Source organism: Gopherus flavomarginatus, chromosome 3, assembly GCF_025201925.1.
Source record: "Gopherus flavomarginatus isolate rGopFla2 chromosome 3, rGopFla2.mat.asm, whole genome shotgun sequence".
Classification (NCBI taxonomy): Eukaryota; Metazoa; Chordata; order Testudines; family Testudinidae; genus Gopherus; species Gopherus flavomarginatus.
In genome coordinates this window covers 229,046,826-229,068,876 of record NC_066619.1, presented here as the reverse complement: position 1 = coordinate 229,068,876, position 22,051 = coordinate 229,046,826, and the positions used below count along the sequence as shown (strand labels likewise).

At 42.2% G+C, this 22,051-nt stretch overlaps 3 protein-coding genes across 4 annotated transcripts in view; 2 read left to right on the top strand and 1 right to left on the bottom strand.

The window, feature by feature from the left end:
* Positions 1 to 5,989, top strand: part of TUSC3 (tumor suppressor candidate 3) — a 498,607-nt gene extending 492,618 nt beyond the window's left edge. Inside the window, exon 11 of one of the 2 annotated variants that reach the window (XR_007773580.1) lies at positions 5,975 to 5,989. The gene's annotated coding sequence lies outside the window, so the exon portion shown is untranslated. Of the gene's footprint in view, positions 1 to 1,424; positions 1,440 to 5,974 lie in introns of those variants that run through there. The other variant, XR_007773581.1, reaches the window with a different exon arrangement.
* The window catches only part of LOC127048252 (uncharacterized), a 519,587-nt gene that overhangs the window by 76,047 nt on the left and 421,489 nt on the right, over positions 1 to 22,051 (top strand). The window lies entirely within an intron of this gene.
* Positions 1 to 22,051, bottom strand: part of MSR1 (macrophage scavenger receptor 1) — a 47,361-nt gene that overhangs the window by 9,053 nt on the left and 16,257 nt on the right. Inside the window, exon 6 of the mRNA XM_050947947.1 lies at positions 5,911 to 5,953. Within this exon, the coding sequence (XP_050803904.1) occupies positions 5,911 to 5,953 (43 nt within the window). The remainder of the gene's footprint in view (positions 1 to 5,910; positions 5,954 to 22,051) is intronic.

Genomic DNA, 22,051 nt, shown 5'->3' with positions numbered 1-22,051 from the left:
TGAAATCCTTGTAGAAACAGTTGGGAGTGAGAGAGATATTTTGCAATATTACAAGCTTATATCTGATGTTTGCACTACAGTGGAAGAGTGCAGTTATATTTCAAAACAGATTGTATTCCAACACTTGATTCTCAGTTGCTGAAATAGGAAAAGAAGTACAGATTGCTCTTAATCACTTTAACTTTATGCTTATGAGTGGAATGCGTGGTCTTATTTGACTAACCACAATATATATTCTGTATTTCTCTTATTTGCTTGTTATTTTAAATTGTTTTGCAGTTGTTTTTTTTTTAAATATATCCTACCACTGAATCTCATTTTATCTTTGTTTAAAAATAGACAGCAAGGAAAGTGCCTGTAGTTCTGCTTGCTTTCTACAAGGAAACAGAAATTGGTGTTTGATTTTAAGGGTAAAACAAGCTTCCGCATTTAAATAAAATTCTATTTGAGTAATTTCATTTCAGTATTTCATAGTATTTCAATAAACACTTATAACTACGTGCTCCTAATCTTCAGATTGCTCTAAATGGCACTGTGGGGCCAACATGGTACAGGGACAGATCACTTTATAAAGGTGATTTAAAAGGTGGTCTGTCATGGCCTGGGATGTGGCATATTATTTGTACTTGATATTTAACCTGCTTTATTTATAGCCAACAGAGTACTAGTCTGAGCCTTTGTTCAAAGTAATGTAAGCCTGGTAATAAAATACAATGATTTCCCACACAGAGAAATGACATAGGGTTTCACAAACATCCAGTGAAAAAAAATTGCAGGCTTTCAGTTTGGATAATGTGTGAATATTACAGAAATAGATCAATGATTTTAGTATGAAACAATATCATCAGTCCTTACTCTTACCTACTTTTTAGCAGCAGTTGCCAAACCAGCTAATGATTAAAATTCTATGCTTTTCTGTTACTGTAACTTAATAACGTTTTATTTTTTTCGGTTATTTCTGTTAGACCTTTCTGTCAACACTCAAAGGTGTTTTTCATACAGAACACTAAATTACTAAACTATTCTGTTCGGCTTCATTGAGATCTGCCACGTAGGCAGGAGTTCAGTGTTCTGAGTGTGGATATTGGTGGATAACCACGTGACTAAAGCCACAACACAGTTTGACACACTTCTTGACAATTTTTTGTTCCAGAAAGGGTCGATACTGAGTTAATGGAATCACTGTAGGTCACGACTAAGATACACAGCCAGAGCTTTGCATGTAGAAGTCTGCATATTTCCTGCCACATTAAGCCCAGCTGCACATTTTTCTTACAAGAATGCTTACCAAGTTAAGTAAATAGAAAAACCAGAAAAATTCATGCTCTTTAAATCAAATAACTGTTTAATTTTTATTTACATATTGCAATAGTGCTGCTACTTCCTCCTTTATTTCCTTTCTCCTCTTTTTGGCCCTAAATCAGTTGTGTGTGTGTGTGAAGATAAAAAGACCTTTATTAGTAATAATATTTATGTGCAAAATCCATTGAGAGGGTCAAACAAGGGATGCTTCTGAAAGGAACATTTTTACTATCTCTCAGGGCTTGGGTAAGGCAATCTGGTGCCCAAGGTACATTCCCACATGGCACTCACTGTGGTCCTGTCCCTATGGCCCTCATCCCACCAGGAAAAGCTGTCTGCACAGCTATCAGGATGGTACCACCAATCCTCTTAGAGGAGACTGGAGCTCCCTCCCTTCCCAGACCACCACTGCTTCTCTTTAGACAGGTTTCAGTCACTCCCAGAGAAGGACGACTTAGCTGTCACCCATCTATGCAAAAGACTCTGGGGGTGAGGACCAAGACAATACCACCACAGCAGAGTCACACTGTTTGGTGGCATCAAAAGTTCTCTCACAGCTCCCCACAATTGATTCTTCTGCTCACATGGTGGAGGAGGAGCTTGGCATGGCAGTAAGGGTGGGAAAAAACATCCCCCCTCAGCACAGCAAGTTGCAGCACTGTAAAGCACCAGTGTAAACAGTGTCCTAGTGCTGGAAGCTATGCCCCCTCATGGAGGTGGTTTCTTTAGAGCGCTGGGAGACCACACAAGGCACGTTAAAGCCTGCCATGGCAGCATTGACTAGCCCTTAGTTTCTGCGCTAACACCTCATTAGGCTGAATGGATGGTTCATACCTCACAGAGATATTTTTTTCTGTCTGTTTGTAGACTCAGACTTTTCTAGACCAGTGAAAAACTAGACATGATGTACTGATGTAAAATAGTGATTTACACTGATGGAGATAACTTTGGTTTGCAACCCAGGTAAAGCCACATTGGAGTAAATCTATATTGGTATGAACCATTGTAATAGTCTGTACCTCTAGATTCACCTCTTTTCCAGGACTATGATAAATGTAGTACAAAGTATGCCTTGTGAGAGATCATTTGAAAAATCATAATTTGCTGATCATTATTGTCCCGCTAAAATATGTATGGCAACATTGAATGTAAAGTTATAAGATTCCTCTTCATGGTATTACTAAGACATGTTCATCATCTGGGAAAGCAGCCACAAACCAGTTCCCCAGAGACAAAAGGACAGCCAATGCTTCAGCCAGGTGTCAACAAAATCAAATGGACCATCACTTGGCTAACTGGCCATTCTTTGGCAGGAAAGAGGAGGTGAGCAAAAATCTACATCTTGACAAAGAAACAGCTGGGGGTTCCCATCCACAAAGAGTTTCTGTCTCCTGAACCTCACTGGGATGATTCTCAAAGAAGACAGAACTATAAGAAGGGAGAAGAGACACCCCCAAATGATCTCTCCCTTCTCTCTACCCTTGTCATCCACAATATCTGAGGGGGGAAAAGAACTGGGGGAGGGATCCTGTCTGAAAGAAATTCAGCTAGTAAAACTGCTGAAACGCGGTGAGAGAGAGTCGTTTGCTTTGAATTCACTTAGCTTGTTAAGTTAGCCATTAGTTGTGTTTTACTTTTTTGTAACTAAACTTTACCAGTAATGAGGCATAAAAGTCAATCACTTATAATCTATCTTTCTGTAGTTAATACATTTGTTTTACTGATTTATTTAAATCAGTGTGTTTGGACTGAAATGTTTGAGAAACTCCATTTGGGATAATAGGATCTGTGCATATCGTTTTCTATTAATAAAGTAACAGACTCTACATAAACATGTATTGTTCAGGAGTGAACAGGCAGTGCAAGACATACATTTCTGTGGAAAGTCTGACTGGAAATTTGCTGGTATTGCTCTGAAGTGTAATTCAAGAGTGGCTGGCTATAGCATTCATACGATACAACTAGGAGTAACTTACATGCTGCAGGCTGTGTGTGAGCAGATCAGAAGAGGTAGCTCTGTAAAAGCAGGGTAAAAGTTCCCATGATGGAGAATTGAGGGGACACAGCTGTTCATCAGTCCAGATTACATCCTGGGTAATGTCACAACCATATTTTACACCAGTGCAGCATGTCTACATTAGGAGTTGGACTACACTGCTGCAAGCCTTCCCTGACCCCCCTGGCGGTGCAATGCAGTGATGTCTCCCTGAAGGCTTCTCAGTACTGGGGTTGGGGAGTGTTTGCAGCAGTGCAGTTACACCACTAGATAAGGGTTAGAAGTATAACATTTTTAAAAGAAAGTTTAGATACCGATGTCATCACATGACTCTAGACACCTCAGGGACATGCTTGTAGTGCCTGTGCTGTAATCCAGCCCTCTGAGACCTTCTTAGGCCTTGAGTAATTTCCACATGGTGTTTAGAAGGGGGTTTTAAGAGGAAAGGAGATAGTATTTGCATGCAAATACTGCTTTTTTTGCTAGATTTGATTTTTTAGCAATTTGCAGCAACATGAAGACAAGGATTAGCAAAGCTTTATGAACCACTAGCATTTTCACATAAATTACATAGGTGCCAGAAGATGTCTACTTGTATCACAGCTCTGTTCTGAAAAAACAACTTGCAGTGGTTTCAGGTAATGCCTTTGTTTCATCATTCAGTTAGAATACGTACATATCAGAGCTCTCATTGAGCTGGTGCAAGCATAAATAGCAGTGCAATCACAGTAATACAAGTAGCAGCAGGGGACGGTTAGGGTTAGCCATGCTGAGTACGTACCCATTGGTTTGTGTTCAACATGGCTAAGCCGTGCCTTTGCTGCCCATGCTACTGTGGCTATGCTACTAATTATACTCAATGAGATGTGTACCCAAGCAGGGGAAATTACATCCCAGCTTATTGTGTAGATGTAGCCTAAAATAAAAAAAATAAGCTGACCCCCAAAATTAGCTGAAATATGTCAGAAATCGAAGAATACAATCATGTAGCACATACTACACTACACTTGCTATCTATTTTCCTCTATTTGATGGAAAATACTGACCCTGAAAATAAATTGAGCAAGACCCATTACTGAGACAGCAGGTTAGAGGTTCCAGCTAGATGGCATAAGGGAATTATCCTTTGTACAGTAAATTAGTCAAAGGAGCTAGTTGTGGAGGTTTGTTATTAACTGAGTGGGTATATTCTTTACAAAGGTAATCAATCTGAGTAAACAAAGCAAGATTTAAAATTGCCTTTCTGCTTGAAATGAAATCCTTGTAGAAACAGTTGGGAGTGAGAGAGATATTTTGCAATATTACAAGCTTATATCTGATGTTTGCACTACAGTGGAAGAGTGCAGTTATATTTCAAAACAGATTGTATTCCAACACTTGATTCTCAGTTGCTGAAATAGGAAAAGAAGTACAGATTGCTCTTAATCACTTTAACTTTATGCTTATGAGTGGAATGCGTGGTCTTATTTGACTAACCACAATATATATTCTGTATTTCTCTTATTCGCTTGTTATTTTAAATTGTTTTGCAGTTTTTTTTTTTTAAATATATCCTACCACTGAATCTCATTTTATCTTTGTTTAAAAATAGACAGCAAGGAAAGTGCCTGTAGTTCTGCTTGCTTTCTACAAGGAAACAGAAATTGGTGTTTGATTTTAAGGGTAAAACAAGCTTCCGCATTTAAATAAAATTCTATTTGAGTAATTTCATTTCAGTATTTCATAGTATTTCAATAAACACTTATAACTACGTGCTCCTAATCTTCAGATTGCTCTAAATGGCACTGTGGGGCCAACATGGTACAGGGACAGATCACTTTATAAAGGTGATTTAAAAGGTGGTCTGTCATGGCCTGGGATGTGGCATATTATTTGTACTTGATATTTAACCTGCTTTATTTATAGCCAACAGAGTACTAGTCTGAGCCTTTGTTCAAAGTAATGTAAGCCTGGTAATAAAATACAATGATTTCCCACACAGAGAAATGACATAGGGTTTCACAAACATCCAGTGAAAAAAAATTGCAGGCTTTCAGTTTGGATAATGTGTGAATATTACAGAAATAGATCAATGATTTTAGTATGAAACAATATCATCAGTCCTTACTCTTACCTACTTTTTAGCAGCAGTTGCCAAACCAGCTAATGATTAAAATTCTATGCTTTTCTGTTACTGTAACTTAATAACATTTTATTTTTTTCGGTTATTTCTGTTAGACCTTTCTGTCAACACTCAAAGGTGTTTTTCATACAGAACACTAAATTACTAAACTATTCTGTTCGGCTTCATTGAGATCTGCCACGTAGGCAGGAGTTCAGTGTTCTGAGTGTGGATATTGGTGGATAACCACGTGACTAAAGCCACAACACAGTTTGACACACTTCTTGACAATTTTTTGTTCCAGAAAGGGTCGATACTGAGTTAATGGAATCACTGTAGGTCACGACTAAGATACACAGCCAGAGCTTTGCATGTAGAAGTCTGCATATTTCCTGCCACATTAAGCCCAGCTGCATATTTTTCTTACAAGAATGCTTACCAAGTTAAGTAAATAGAAAAACCAGAAAAATTCATGCTCTTTAAATCAAATAACTGTTTAATTTTTATTTACATATTGCAATAGTGCTGCTACTTCCTCCTTTATTTCCTTTCTCCTCTTTTTGGCCCTAAATCAGTTGTGTGTGTGTGTGAAGATAAAAAGACCTTTATTAGTAATAATATTTATGTGCAAAATCCATTGAGAGGGTCAAACAAGGGATGCTTCTGAAAGGAACATTTTTACTATCTCTCAGGGCTTGGGTAAGGCAATCTGGTGCCCAAGGTACATTCCCACATGGCACTCACTGTGGTCCTGTCCCTATGGCCCTCATCCCACCAGGAAAAGCTGTCTGCACAGCTATCAGGATGGTACCACCAATCCTCTTAGAGGAGACTGGAGCTCCCTCCCTTCCCAGACCACCACTGCTTCTCTTTAGACAGGTTTCAGTCACTCCCAGAGAAGGACGACTTAGCTGTCACCCATCTATGCAAAAGACTCTGGGGGTGAGGACCAAGACAATACCACCACAGCAGAGTCACACTGTTTGGTGGCATCAAAAGTTCTCTCACAGCTCCCCACAATTGATTCTTCTGCTCACATGGTGGAGGAGGAGCTTGGCATGGCAGTAAGGGTGGGAAAAAACATCCCCCCTCAGCACAGCAAGTTGCAGCACTGTAAAGCACCAGTGTAAACAGTGTCCTAGTGCTGGAAGCTATGCCCCCTCATGGAGGTGGTTTCTTTAGAGCGCTGGGAGACCACACAAGGCACGTTAAAGCCTGCCATGGCAGCATTGACTAGCCCTTAGTTTCTGCGCTAACACCTCATTAGGCTGAATGGATGGTTCATACCTCACAGAGATATTTTTTTCTGTCTGTTTGTAGACTCAGACTTTTCTAGACCAGTGAAAAACTAGACATGATGTACTGATGTAAAATAGTGATTTACACTGATGGAGATAACTTTGGTTTGCAACCCAGGTAAAGCCACATTGGAGTAAATCTATATTAGTATGAACCATTGTAATAGTCTGTACCTCTAGGTTCACCTCTTTTCCAGGACTATGATAAATGTAGTACAAAGTATGCCTTGTGAGAGATCATTTGAAAAATCATAATTTGCTGATCATTATTGTCCCGCTAAAATATGTATGGCAACATTGAATGTAAAGTTATAAGATTCCTCTTCATGGTATTACTAAGACATGTTCATCATCTGGGAAAGCAGCCACAAACCAGTTCCCCAGAGACAAAAGGACAGCCAATGCTTCAGCCAGGTGTCAACAAAATCAAATGGACCATCACTTGGCTAACTGGCCATTCTTTGGCAGGAAAGAGGAGGTGAGCAAAAATCTACATCTTGACAAAGAAACAGCTGGGGGTTCCCATCCACAGAGAGTTTCTGTCTCCTGAACCTCACTGGGATGATTCTCAAAGAAGACAGAACTATAAGAAGGGAGAAGAGACACCCCCAAATGATCTCTCCCTTCTCTCTACCCTTGTCATCCACAATATCTGAGGGGGGAAAAGAACTGGGGGAGGGATCCTGTCTGAAAGAAATTCAGCTAGTAAAACTGCTGAAACGTGGTGAGAGAGAGTCGTTTGCTTTGAATTCACTTAGCTTGTTAAGTTAGCCATTAGTTGTGTTTTACTTTTTTGTAACTAAACTTTACCAGTAATGAGGCATAAAAGTCAATCACTTATAATCTATCTTTCTGTAGTTAATACATTTGTTTTACTGATTTATTTAAATCAGTGTGTTTGGACTGAAATGTTTGAGAAACTCCATTTGGGATAATAGGATCTGTGCATATCGTTTTCTATTAATAAAGTAACAGACTCTACATAAACATGTATTGTCCAGGAGTGAACAGGCAGTGCAAGACATACATTTCTGTGGAAAGTCTGACTGGAAATTTGCTGGTATTGCTCTGAAGTGTAATTCAAGAGTGGCTAGCTATAGCATTCATACGATACAACTAGGAGTAACTCACATGCTGCAGGCTGTGTGTGAGCAGATCAGAAGAGGTAGCTCTGTAAAAGCAGGGTAAAAGTTCCCATGATGGAGAATTGAGGGGACACAGCTGTTCATCAGTCCATATTACATCCTGGGTAATGTCACAACCATATTTTACACCAGTGCAGCATGTCTACATTAGGAGTTGGACTACACTGCTGCAAGCCTTCCCTGACCCCCCTGGCGGTGCAATGCAGTGATGTCTCCCTGAAGGCTTGTCAGTACTGGGGTTGGGGAGTGTTTGCAGCAGTGCAGTTACACCACTAGATAAGGGTTAGAAGTATAACATTTTTAAAAGAAAGTTTAGATACCGATGTCATCACATGACTCTAGACACCTCAGGGACATGCTTGTAGTGCCTGTGCTGTAATCCAGCCCTCTGAGACCTTCTTAGGCCTTGAGTAATTTCCACATGGTGTTTAGAAGGGGGGTTTAAGAGGAAAGGAGATAGTATTTGCATGCAAATACTGCTTTTTTTGCTAGATTTGATTTTTTAGCAATTTGCAGCAACATGAAGACAAGGATTAGCAAAGCTTTATGAACCACTAGCATTTTCACATAAATTACATAGGTGCCAGAAGATGTCTACTTGTATCACAGCTCTGTTCTGAAAAAACAACTTGCAGTGGTTTCAGGTAATGCCTTTGTTTCATCATTCAGTTAGAATACGTACATATCAGAGCTCTCATTGAGCTGGTGCAAGCATAAATAGCAGTGCAGTCACAGTAATACAAGTAGCAGCAGGGGACGGTTAGGGTTAGCCATGCTGAGTACGTACCCATTGGTTTGTGTTCAACATGGCTAAGCCGTGCCTCTGCTGCCCATGCTACTGTGGCTATGCTACTAATTATACTCAATGAGATGTGTACCCAAGCAGGGGAAATTACATCCCAGCTTATTGTGTAGATGTAGCCTAAAATAAAAAAAATAAGCTGACCCCCAAAATTAGCTGAAATATGTCAGAAATCCAAGAATACAATCATGTAGCACATACTACACTACACTTGCTATCTATTTTCCTCTATTTGCATGTAAAGAGCCATCATCAAAATATGATTACAAATTCTTCTTTCACTAAATGAAGCTAGACTCTGGCTGGTTCTAAGCAGGAGTGTAAGAGGTTGGTAACAGAGTGCGAGAAGCCCTCTTCCTCTTGTGTCCACATACAGGAAATGCACAATCTCAACCCTTGTGTTCCCTGAGCCTCCAAAAGGGGGAAAAAGCAAGTTGAAGGCAGAGCTGTGGTCCTGGTCCACATTAAGCACCATCTAATGGAGATAGGCCCACATAGAGGTGGGGAGCGCATGCCACCTATTTTCTAAAGATGTAGCAGACACTGCTCTGGTGCATTCTTTTGAGGACATTGGGCCTGCCTCAGGCGCAATACCTTTGGGAGCACCCACTGAGAGGTATGCCTTTTTAACCAGCCCCATCCATGTTGGCTTAACAGCAACAATCTATCTCCTAGACTTGTCCTGAGATTCAAGATATCACATTTGTGTGCCCTTCCCTACCAGGGACTAGTGTAGCTCATATTTCCAGGGATGCTGCTCCTGTTTGCCGTGCATCTTATTTTCATCCAACAAAAACATTTTAGGTACAAGAAGAATGCATTACTGTAAATATATTGGTACAATGCTGCTGTCAAGTAGTTGTATCATTAAACTGCATCAAATTGTTGGAATGACAATGTAAATAAAAATGAGGAAAAGTTACATATCTAGAAAATGCAACTACAGATTCTGACAGTGGCTATCTTGAAGAAAAAATAGAGATATAGGCAGGACCGGAGCCAGGGTTTCTCGCGCCCTAGGCGCACGGCCATTTCGCCGCCCCCTGTGCTGATCCCGCAGTTTCGGTGGAGCTGCCTCAGGCATTCCTGCGGAGGGTCCCTTGGTCCATGGCTCTGGTGGAGCTGCTGCAGTGGTGCCTGCAGGAGGTCCACCAGAGCCACGGGAGCAACCAACTGGTCACAGGCATGACTGTGGCAGCTCCACCGGAGCCACGGACCAACGGACTCTCCTCAAGCATGCCTGCGGCAGGTCAACCGGAGCCGCCTGCCCCCCCCCCCGGCAAAATGCCACCCCCTCAATAATTCTGGCACCCTAGGCGATTGTCTAGGCTGCCTAAATGGTAGCGCTGGCCCTGGATATAGGGAACAAGAGCAACAAAACTCAACTACATATTCAAAGCTCTCAGGCTGAGCACCCAAACCGTACCACAGACAGAGCAATTTCAGTTTTTGGGGTTATCCTTAGTGTACAATAGTGATTTGGTTTCTTGTGGGTCTGATTTTCCTGAAGTTTCTACAATGAGTTAATTTACATGTAAAACTTCTCAGGAACAGGGACAACTATTGGTGAATATTAGTATTGCATGTTAAGGAAATTAAATGTAAAGACAAAATTGCACTCAAAATAACACTGACAAAAAATCCCCCAATGCATAAATGGGGTTAACACTAGCCACATTTCCAGTGAACTTGTGGTCAAAAATGTCTGCTTGACAACTGCAAAAATAGGAATCTACAGTTAGCCTCCTAAATCCTTTCTAGGCACCTAAATAAGTGACTTGATTTTCAAAAATGCTGAACATTCAGCAACCTTCCTGTTGGCTCCATGCTGGAATGTATTTAAGGAGCAGCATTCTCAACTAAGTCCATATGATAATGGCTTGCATTGGTATTTAGTAAACTAGTGCATAGTTTTATGTACAAATAAAGTCATCAGCTTTCAAAAAATTAAAATAAAATAAAAAATAAAATTGAAAAGGCAAGAAACAATTGTTCTGATTCCTTATGTCTCCTTTTTTGGTTTGGCTCTTCCTTGCTTTTTTCTTTCTACCTCTCCCCTTTTCTCTAATGTCCCTTTCCTTCACTGTGCTATTTGTCATCTCTTATATAAAGTGACTTATTTTGGTGTGAAGGAAACAGTACCTAATTTATCATCATCTACATGTACTAAGGCAGGGCAGTCACTGGTGCAGCGCCTCCTGTTGGTCAATCCAGAAATGAGCTCATCCAGCTCAGGAGCACCCTCCTCTGGCCAGTTTCTCACCCTCAGTTACCTGTCCTATTCTTTCCACCACCTCTGGCCACATGTCCCTCCCGGACCCCAGTATCCCTTACCCTGGGGTGCTGCCCCACAGCAGTGCCCTCACACTCTGGGTCTCCCCTCCCAGGGGAACCCCAACACCCCTATACCCACCTTACCTCAATGGCTACTGCCATTCATCATCTAGCCCCTTCTCTCAGGAGCAAACTGCAGTCTGAAATGACCACTCATCACTGGCAAGGAGTTTGACCTGCTGCCTTTTCTTGGCCTGGCTGCCTCTCTGCAGCCCTAGTACCTCCTCAGGCCTTTGCTGCAAGTGCTCAGCCTGAGAGGTCACCAGGCCACAGCTGCCTAGTTCAGCCTGCCCTTTCCCTGTACTGTGCTGTCCAAGGTACTCCCTGTCTCTACCAATCAGCTAGATCCTTCTTGCTTCACTGCTGGAGCAAGACTGACTTCCTTCTTCCCAGGAGCCTTATACTGGCTGAGCTCGGCCCTGATTGGCTGCCTCAAGACCGCTCAAGATTGGCTCCCTGGGACAGCCCTTTCCCAGGGCTGTTTTTAACCCTTTCCAAACTGGAGTGGAGTGACTGCCCCGTTACACTACACAATTAATATAATTAAGTGTAATGCCATGATATGTATATACTTGTACTAAGTAACAGTGAACAGCTCAATGGAAAACTTCTAAAAACTGTCTAGGTTAATGGTATTAATTAAATTAGTGTTAATTATATGATTTAGTTAAAAAAGAAACATTTTCCCAGCTTTAAAATGTCATTTTAAGCCATGTTGTAGAATGGCAAATTTAGCTCAGAAACAAAACTATAGCTAAAATACATAACAGCAGAATGTATTGACAGTACTGCCGAGATATGCTGAATTTGCTTTGTTCTTTCACTCAATGTTAGTATAAAGAAGGTCTCTGCTTTCTTCATTCCATATTTGAACTCTCTTTCCAAAATGACCTATGCAGTCACTTTTTAAGCTGTGTTTCGCAACTCTCTAAAAGCCTTTTTATCAAGCTAACGGCACCAGTCCAAATTTGGCTGTCAATTTTCAAATTTTAAAAAGCTACCTCTAAGCTGGGAGTGAGTTAAAAAAAGCTCAGAAATCCCCTAGAAATATTTTTTAAAAAAACATATGGGATTAAATTCAGAAGTGCTGAATAAGATGGTTAACAGAGACTTCTTGGCTCTCGCTCAGACTACCATGTACTGCTAGACTCCCTTAGCTCTAGCTACACACTCTCGTTTCACATGTCAGAGACTTTATGTTGGTGAAATCAGCAGGAAATCAAAAGAAAGTGTAAATTAAAGGAGAGTGTGAGCTCCTTTAACATATATATGCTTCACCTAAGAAGAAGCTGAGGTATCGGGGGTGTCTGTTAGGAGTCAAAAGTGATCAAATTAAGAGTCAGTAGAACGCATCACTAGGGAGAAATAATGCAGAATGCTTTGATTAGACAAAAGGGTAAAAGATGCTGAATGTGGAAAGAGAGAAAAATTAGACTTCAGAAACTTTGGGTAAGCATCTGAACTACTCAAAACAGAAAGGAAACAAGCAAGATCTTTGGAGATCCACCTGTCATGTCTGCATTTTAGAAGGAGATAAAATGTAAATGTGTTCAAGATCTGAAGCAATACCTAAAACTCAAAATGTTGCATCTACAACAGTCTTCAGCTGCATCTGAGAGCTGTATGTGTGGAAAGGAGCAGTGTGGGGACATTAATGGATATATTCAACCCTATAACTAGGGCCAGTTGAGAGCTGGTTCTGACCTTAGCACAATTTAGAGTGGTCTCAGGGATGCTCTAAGGGCTTGTCTACATGATGTGTTAATCTGCACCAGTGGGGTATACATTCTAGTACACACCAATGTGTAGCATACTCACTGCCCTAGGTGGAGCCTTCTGATACACACTAAAAGTTCCTTAGTGCAGGTTAACACGACTACTTTAATGTATACTAGGGAACTTTTAGTGCATGCCAGCAGGGTCCACATGGATCAGTTAGTGCATGACATGATTGCGTGGACTAGAATTTACACACCACTGGTGAGGACTAACACGCTGTATTGACAAGCCCTAAGTGGTATCTAGCTCTAGTGCACTCCAAGGAATGTTCCAGCAGTTTGGAATGACTGAAACACACACTAATTATAGCCACAACTGTTTTCCATAGTCACATCGCTGATGTGCCCCTTACACAAAAGTCAAGAAGGGGTCAGTTGTCGTACAGGGGTCCTACATTGAGGAAATCCCCAAATAGCTGTTTAAGTTAGCCTTCTACCCACTTTGTGCTTCCAGAGTGGTGTAAATCAGATGGCTCAGGGCTGGAGTATGCCCCCTGATCTTTCTTTTTATAGTACTTTATAGTTTATAGCTGACTAGAGGAGGGGAAAACATTGTGCAATTAAGAGCCTTAGTTATTTGACATTGCCATCCATCCTGAGGAGAGAGAGATTTTTTTAGATGAATGGTTAGGTCTGATCTTATCAAACAGTTCTGCTGGGATCATTTCAAAATCAGGCAGGACAAATTTCTCAACTTGAATGTCTTGTCTATACTGTTATTAATTGCTGGCTATGGTCACTATACCTGGAATTCCCTTTGATCCTTTTTGTCCAGGATTTCCAGGCTGACCTTGTTGTCCAACCTCCCCTTTGGCTCCAGAAAAACCTAGCAAAACCAGAGAAATGAATTAGTGCAAGTCTGAATATTACAGGACACATTCACTGTTGTGTACTCTCTATTATCTAAATCACTGATGAAGATATTGAGCTGAACCAGACCCAGAACTGATCCCTATGGGACCCCACTGGATATGCCCTTCCAACTCAACTGTGAATCACTGATAACTATTCTCTGGGAAAGGTTTTCCATCGAGTTATGCACCCACCTTATAGTAGCTCCATCTAGGTTGTATTTCCCTAGTTTGTTTATGAGAAGATCGTGCAAGACAGTATCAGAAGCCTTACTAAAGTCAAGATATACCACGTCTACCACTCCCTCACCCCTCAATCCACAAGGCTTGTGTTAAGGTTCCTTCCCCACTCTGAACTTTAGGGTACAGATGTGGGGACCTGCATGGACACTTCTAAGCTTAATTATTAGCTTAGATCTGGTATCACTGCCACCATCCAGAATTTTCAGGTCTGGATCACTCCCTTTCTCCGCAAAGCCTTCCCCTCCCTGGGTAGCCTTGAGAGACTCCTTCACCAACTCCCTAGTGAGTCCAGATCCAATCCCAAGGAGAAATTAACCATCCCCCCTCCTTTCTCCCACCAACTCCTGGTGAATCCAGATCCAACCCCCTTGGATCTAAAAACAAGGAAAAAATCAATCAGGTATTAAGAAAAAGGCTTTTAATTAAAGAAAAGAAAGGTAAAAGAAAACCCTCTGGGAGAGATTAGCATACCAGCTACTCTCACAGACAACAGATTCAAAACACAGAGGATGTTCCCCTGGGCACAAATATAGTTACACAAAAAAATACCCAAATACTCAATTTGATTCTACCTCTAATTGCATAAGACAGGTTACAAAGAAATAAACATAAACCTATTTATTCCTTTCTAAAACTTACTACTCTGATAAGAGGCTGGTTCCTTGATCTTTTTCATTCCTGCTGAAACTGAAACTCTAAACAAAGGAAAACTTCCCTCCTTCATTTTGAAACATCTTGTTCCCCCATTGGTTCCTCTGGTCAGGTGTTAGCTAGGCTAGGTGAACTTTTTAACCCTTTACAGGTAAAAGAGGCATTAACCCTTAACCATCTGTTTATGACACACACCCCAAATCTCAGACAGTGTGGAACCACACTGGCGGTGACTTCTTCCTAGAACTTTAGAATAAACAGATTAATAAAACATATGCACCTTTACATATACTACTAATTATGTTAAACTACATGATTTTTTCACATTTTAAGGATAGTTTAACCACTTAACTCTGGGCAACTTTTATGGGAGAATGCATCAGCTACTTTGTTAGAAGCTCCTGAAATGTGCTGAATTTCAAAATCAAAATCTTGGCGAGCTAAACTTCATCGAAGAAGTTTTTTGTTGTTTCCCTTGGCTGTATGAAGCCACTTTAGCACAGCATGGTTGGTTTTTAGCTGGAAACGCCGTCCCCAAATGTATGGACGTAGCTTTTCCAGGACATATACAATGGCATAGCATTCTTTTTCACTGATTGACCAGTGGCTTTCCCTCTTAGACAGTTTCCTGCTGAGAAACACGACAGGATGAAATTCTTGATCCGGCCCTTCCTGCATTAAAACTGCTCCTACACCACGCTCAGATGCATCTGTGGTTACTAGGAATGGTTTGTCAAAGTCTGAGTCCCTTAGCACAGGGTCAGACATGAGTGTCGCCTTAAGCTGGTTAAAGGCCTTCTAACACTCATCAGTCCACTTAACTGCATTTGGCTGGGTCTTTCGGGTCAGGTCTGTTACTGGGGCAGCGATTTGGCTGTAGTGTGGTACAAATTGCCTGTAATATCCAGCCTTGCCTAAGAAGGATTGGACCTGTTTCTTTGACTTTGGGACAGGCCACGTTTGGATAGCATCCACCTTGGCCTGTAGAGGATTTCCCATTCCTTGACCCGACTGGTGTCCAAGGTAAGTCACTAAACACTTTTTAGCCTTAACAGGTAGTCCTGCCTGCCTGATGCTCTCGAAGACTTTTTCCAGGTGCTCCAGGTGTTCTGCCCATGAATCAGAAAAAATGGCCACATCATCGAGGTAGGCAACTGCAGATTCTCCCAATCCTGCTAGGAGACAATCTACAAGTCTTTGGAAGGTGGCGGGTGCATTTCGCAGCCCGAAAGGAAGCACATTACATTCATACACCCCTGCATGGGTGATGAAGGCTGACCTTTTCTTGGCAGGTTCATCTAGCGGTACTTGCCAGTACCCCTTGGTTAAGTCTAATGTAGAGATGAACTGGGCACGTCCCAACTTCTCCAATAGCTCATCGGTGCGTGGCATTGGATAGTTGTCGGGATGAGTTACAGCATTTAGCTTACGGTAGTCCACCAAAAGCGTATTTCCCCATCCGGTTTGGGAACTAGAACCACTGGAGATGCCCATGCACTGTTAGAGGGGCAGATTATACCCATTTGTAGCATGCTTTGGATCTCCCATTCTATAGCAGCTTGGGCATGAAGAGACACCCGGTAGGGTGGGGTTCTAATTGAGTGAGCATTACCTGTGTCAATGGAGTGGTATGCCCATTTGGTCCGTCCTGGGGTGGCTGAGAACATTGGTGCAAAGCTAGTGCACAGCTCCTTGATCTGCTGTTGCTGCAGAAGTCCAAGGGTCGCAAAGAGGTTCACCTCTTCCACATCACCGTCACGTTTTCCTTTGTAGTAGACACCTTCAGGCCACTCAGCATCATTTCCTCCCTGGGCTGTAAACTGACAAACCTTTAATTCTTTGGAATAAAAGGGCTTTAGAGAATTAACATGGTACACTTTAGGGTTGAGGTGGGGAATGCTATGAGATACAGCTCCCAGGCGCTCTTGGACCATGAATGGCCCTTCCCATTACGCTTCCATCTTATGGGCCTGAAGCGCCTTTAAGACCATAACCTGGTCCCCTACTTTGAAGGAACGCTCTCTGATATGTTTATCATACCAGGCCTTTTGCTCTTCCTGAGCATCCTTTAGGTTTTCTTTAGCAAGGGCTAAAGAGTGTCGGAGGGTGCCTTGTAGATTGCTTACAAAGTCTAGAATGTTAGTTCCTGGAGAAGGCATAAACCCCTCCCATTGCTGCTTCACCAACTGTAATGGCCCCTTAACCTCGTGGCCATACACAAGTTCGAATGGTGAAAACCCTAAACTGGGATGTGGTACAGCCCTGTAGGCAAAAAGCAACTGCTGCAATGCTACGTCCCAATCATTGGAGTGTTCATTTACGAATTTACATATCATGGCCCCCAAAGTTCCATTAAACCTCTCCACCAGGCCATTGGTTTGATGGTGGTAAGGGGTGGCAACCAAGTGATTCACCCCATGAGCTTCCCACAGATTTTTCATGGTCTCTGCCAGGAAATTAGTTCTGGAATCTATAAGAATGTTGGAGGGCCAACTTACTCTGGCAAGAAAGTCTGCTAAGGCCTGGCACACACTTTTAGCCCTGGTGTTGCTTAGAGTTACTGCTTCCGGCCATTGGGTAGCAAAGTCCACCAAAGTCAGTATGTACTGCTTTCCTCTGGATGTCTTTTTTGGGAAAAGACCCAGAATATCCACAGCTACTTGCTGAAATGGGACCTCAATTATGAGGAGTGGCTGGAGAGGGGCCTTGACCTGGTCTTGGGGCTTTCCCACTCATTGGCACACCTCACAAGACCGGACATAATTAGCAACGTCCTTGCCCATTCCCTCCCAGTGGAAAGACTTCCCCAACTGGTCGTTGGTTCTGTTCACCCCAGAATGACCACTGGGATGATCATGGGATAAGCTCAAGAGCTTCACCCGGTACTTAGTTGGAACTACCAACTGTCTTTGAGGATGCCAGTCTTCCTGGTGTCCACCAGAAGGAGTCTCCTTGTATAAAAGTCCTTGTTCTACAACAAACCGGGATCGGTTAGAAGAGCTGAGAGGTGGTGGGGTGCTCCGTGCTGCCACCCAAGCTTTCTGAAGGCTGTCATCTGCTTCCTGCTCAGCCTGGAACTGTTTGCTTGATGCTGGAGACGTCAGTTCCTCCTTAGACTGTGGACTTGGGCTTTGTCCCTCTGGAAGCGATGTAGGTGATGGGGTTGTTTTCGTTGATTGTGAACCACTCTCTGCTGGTGCACTATGTGATATTTCAGGCTCTGGTTGAGCCTCTTGGATAGGGTTATCTGCTGCTTCTGCCAGTTCAGGCTCATTGGTACCATCTGGCGCTGAAATTGTAGATGGGTTTGCAAGCGCTGGAGTCAGTGCTGGCAACGGTTCTGGTACTGGTTGCTTCGCCAGCTCTGGTTCTGGGATTGGATTCACTATGGCTGTAGCATTCATGGGTAGAAGATCCAGTTCCACTACCTCTGTCTGGGTCCCTGGTAACACAGACGGGGCCCTGGTGGACGGCTCAGGAACATGGATGGGTGTGGAAGCTTGCTTGGCCTGGCTGCATGTGACCATTCCCACCTTCTTGGCCAGCTTCACATGTTTGGCCAAGTCTCCCCCCAGTAGCATGGGGATGAGATAATTGTCATAGACTGCAAAAGTCCACATTCCTGACCAGCCTTTGTACTGGACAGGCAACTCAGCTGTAGGCAAGATTTTGACATGAATGGGTGAATTGTCACTTGGGCTTCTGGGTTGATGAATTTGGGGTCCACTAAGGACTGGTGGATAGCTGACACTTGTGCCCCAGTGTCTCTCCACGCGATAATTTTCTTTCCGCCCACTCAAGGTTTCCCTTCACTCCGAGGGTATTTCAGAGGCATCTGGGCCTGGGGATCTTTGGTGTGATTGTCGTGTAATGAACTGTAATCAGTTGGAGTTCTTGGGGCAGTGGGCCTTTATATGTCCCAGTTCATTACATTTAAAACATCGCCTAGCTCACTGGTCACTGGGCCGAGGTGTGTTGCCGGAGACTGGTGAGGTAGGACAATAAGGTGTCTTGGGCTTTCCTTGGGTTGTAGGTGGGGCCTTGGGTTGCCCCTGGTGATAGGGTTTAGTTTCAGTTTGCCCTCTCTGATATTCGCTCCAACTGCTAGTAGTTCTTTTCTTTTCTGCCACTTCCATCCATTTGGCTCCAATCTCCCCCGCCTCGGTTACAGTTTTGGGCTTCCCATCTAGGATGTACCTTTCTATTTCCTCAGGAACACTCTCTACGAACTGCTCCATTTGCATTAGAAAGGACAGCTCTTCCAGAGAGTTAGCACTTGCTCCTAATATCCAGGCATCCCAGTTCTTTCCAATGTGGTAGGCGTGTTGGGTAAATGACACATCTGGTTTCCACCTTAGGGCTCGAAACCGCCGACGGGCATGCTCAGGTGTTAGCCCCATTCTGATTCTGGCCTTGTTTTGAAAAAGTTTATAATCGTTCATGTGTTCCTTAGGCATTTCAGCCGCCACCTCTGCTAAGGGTCCACAGAGCTGTGGCCTCAGCTCTATCATGTACTGGTCTGTAGGGATGCTGTACCCATGGCAGGACCTTTCGAAATTTTCTAAGAAGACCTCAGGATCATCACCTGCCTTGTAGGTGGGGAATTTTCTGGGATGGAAACAGTACCAGGCGAAAGGTTGTTAGGGTTGGCTGGTACATCCTGCTTAGCCCTTGCTAATTCCAGTTCATGTTTTCTTTCTCTTTCCCTCTCCTCCATCTCTTTGTCTCTCACCTCCATAGCTCTTTTGTGGGCAGCCTCACCTCTGGCCATCTGTCTGTCATGTTCCTTTTGGCTCTCCTCAGCCTGGAGTTTGACTAATTCCAGCTCCTGTAGTTTGTTTTTTTTTCCCTTTGTTTGACATGTTTCCCTGCTCTGCCTGAGCTATCTTGGTTTGTGAGGTTAAAAAAAATACCCACAGCTTTTAACTGGACTTCTCAGAATGAGAAGAGACCAGAAAACTGGTCTGTAACTTGTCTTTTGCAAACTGTTAATTACCCTGCAGCTAAGCCCAGCAGGAAATCCTTTCTAACAAAGCCTTGTTAGAAAAACCTTTATCTGTTTGCCTTCAGGGTATCTCTCCTTCACTGCTTCCCCAGCATCTCAAAGGAGGAAAAAAAAATCTAGCTTTTGTTTCCTAAAAATCCCTCACCACTTCTCACTATGTCAAGGTTCCTTCCCCACTCTGAACTTTAGGGTACAGATGTGGGGACCTGCATGGACACTTCTAAGCTTAATTACTAGCTTAGATCTGGTATCGTTGCCACCATCCAGAATTTTCAGTGTCTGTATCACTCCCTTTCTCCCCAAAACCTTCCCCTCCCTGGGTAGCCTTGAGAGACTCCTTCACCAGTTCCCTGGTGAGTCCAGATCCAATCCCTTGGATCTTAAAACAAGGAGAAATTAACCATCCCCCCTCCTTTCTCCCACCAACTCCTGGTGGATCTAGATCCAACCCCCTTGGATCTAAAAACAAGGGAAAAAATCAATCAGGTATTAAGAAAAAGGCTTTTAATTAAAGAAAAGAAAGGTAAAAGAAAACCCTCTGGGAGAGATTAGCATACCAGCTACTCTCACAGACAACAGAGTCAAAACACAGAGGATGTTCCCCTGGGCACAAATTTAGTTACACAAAAATATACTCAAATACCCAATTTGATTCTACCTCTAATTGCATAAGACAGGTTACAAAGAAATAAATGTAAACCTATTTATTCCTTTCTAAAACTTACTACTCTGATAAGAGGTTGGTTCCTTGATCTTTTTCACTCCAGCTGAAACTGAAACTCTAAACGAAGGAAAGCTTCCCTCCTTCCTTTTGAAACATCTTGTTCCCCCATTGGTTCCTCTGGTCAGGTGTTAGCTAGGTTAGGTGAACTTTTTAATCCTTTACAGGTAAAAGAGGCATTAACCCTTGAGTGGAGCCAGACCCAGAACTGATCCCTATGGGACCCCACTGGATATGCCCTTCCAACTCAACTGTGAATCACTGATAACTATTCTCTGGGAAAGGTTTTCCATCGAGTTATGCACCCACCTTATAGTAGCTCCATCTAGGTTGTATTTCCCTAGTTTGTTTATGAGAAGGTCATGCAAGACAGTATCAGAAGCCTTACTAAAGTCAAGATATACCTCGTCTACCACTCGCCCCCCCTCAATCCACAAGGCTTGTTACACTGTCAGGGAAAGCTGTCGGGCTGGTTTGATATGATTTCTTTTTGACAAATCCATGCTGACTGTTACTTATCATCTTATAATCTTCTCGATGTTTGTATCACACTTCCCTGCTATTTCAGACTGCATTATAGCCATTTCTGGTCATTAGTTTACAACCATGTTTGTTTCTATAACTTCCTTCTTCTTTAATGTTTTTTACCTGTGCAAACCACCAGATAACTCTGTGCCCCCCTTCCCGTTTAAGAGGCTTAAAAAGTTCATTTTCACACTTCATTTACAAGAATCTCTTTTCTCGTGCCCCTCATCTTCCAAAAAAAAAAAAACCAAAACAAACAAAAACAAGAGGTAAAATGTTGATGCTCTTCATTTTGCAAATTTATAGTTTAGGAACCGCTGAAGAAGATGCTCCCAAGATAAAACCACTTGCAAGTTGTAACACACACTGAGCTTTTATGTTTGAGTTATAAAGCTTTGATGATAGTAGTTTATAATGGAAATGCTGATCCTTCATAATAGCAAAGGTTGTGGACTTTGATATAATACTGGTTACTTCCCTGGCTTATGACATTAATGCACTATTGTCAAGATCCACAGAGGTGCAGTCAAGCAGACTGACTCTTCAGGATAAAGCTCATCTGGCAGAATATTCAAGGACAAGGCATCCCCATAGATAGGCTTTCTAATTTATAACTCAGCTGATGCATTGGTTTCTTAAGCAAAATGATCAGAAGGACAGTCAGGAACCAAACTCCTGCTTTTCATTGAAAACAAACAGTTTTTCTAATTAAACTTGGACTGGTCAATACATTGATCAAGGATGGATAGAGATTTAAGTAATTAAAAAATGAAGAAAATAATTTAGTGCTATATATTTGGGCTTTTTCTAGCTTCATGAGACAATATGCAAGGTAAAAATCACATCATCCTGTATACGGTCCTTGCTTTGAAACACTACCCAGGGTTTTTGTGATACTTATGAGGAATTAAGAGCCAATTATTTTATTCACTGTTCTCTCTTATTCCTTTAGAAGGGAATAATCTTTCCCTTTATCTTCTTTAATTTCTAAAGTTTATTAATTATGCTACAGATTTTAGCAAGTAAAGCATATAGAAAAATGATAAAAACCAAGACAACATACAAATAAACTACATAGAGTTGCTGACAGCAAAGGTTAAAGTGAATTTGTATTCTACTCAGCATTTAAATTCACATTCAGTAAGTTGAAACAGATCTATTCCAGTACACCATATTACTAGAGAAATAGTAACTAGAGTCTATCTGATATTTATTTAGTATATTTCTCAGAATCTGTTGGGTTTTCTTTTAAACGCACACACACACACATACCACACACACCCCGTAGCCTATTGACAA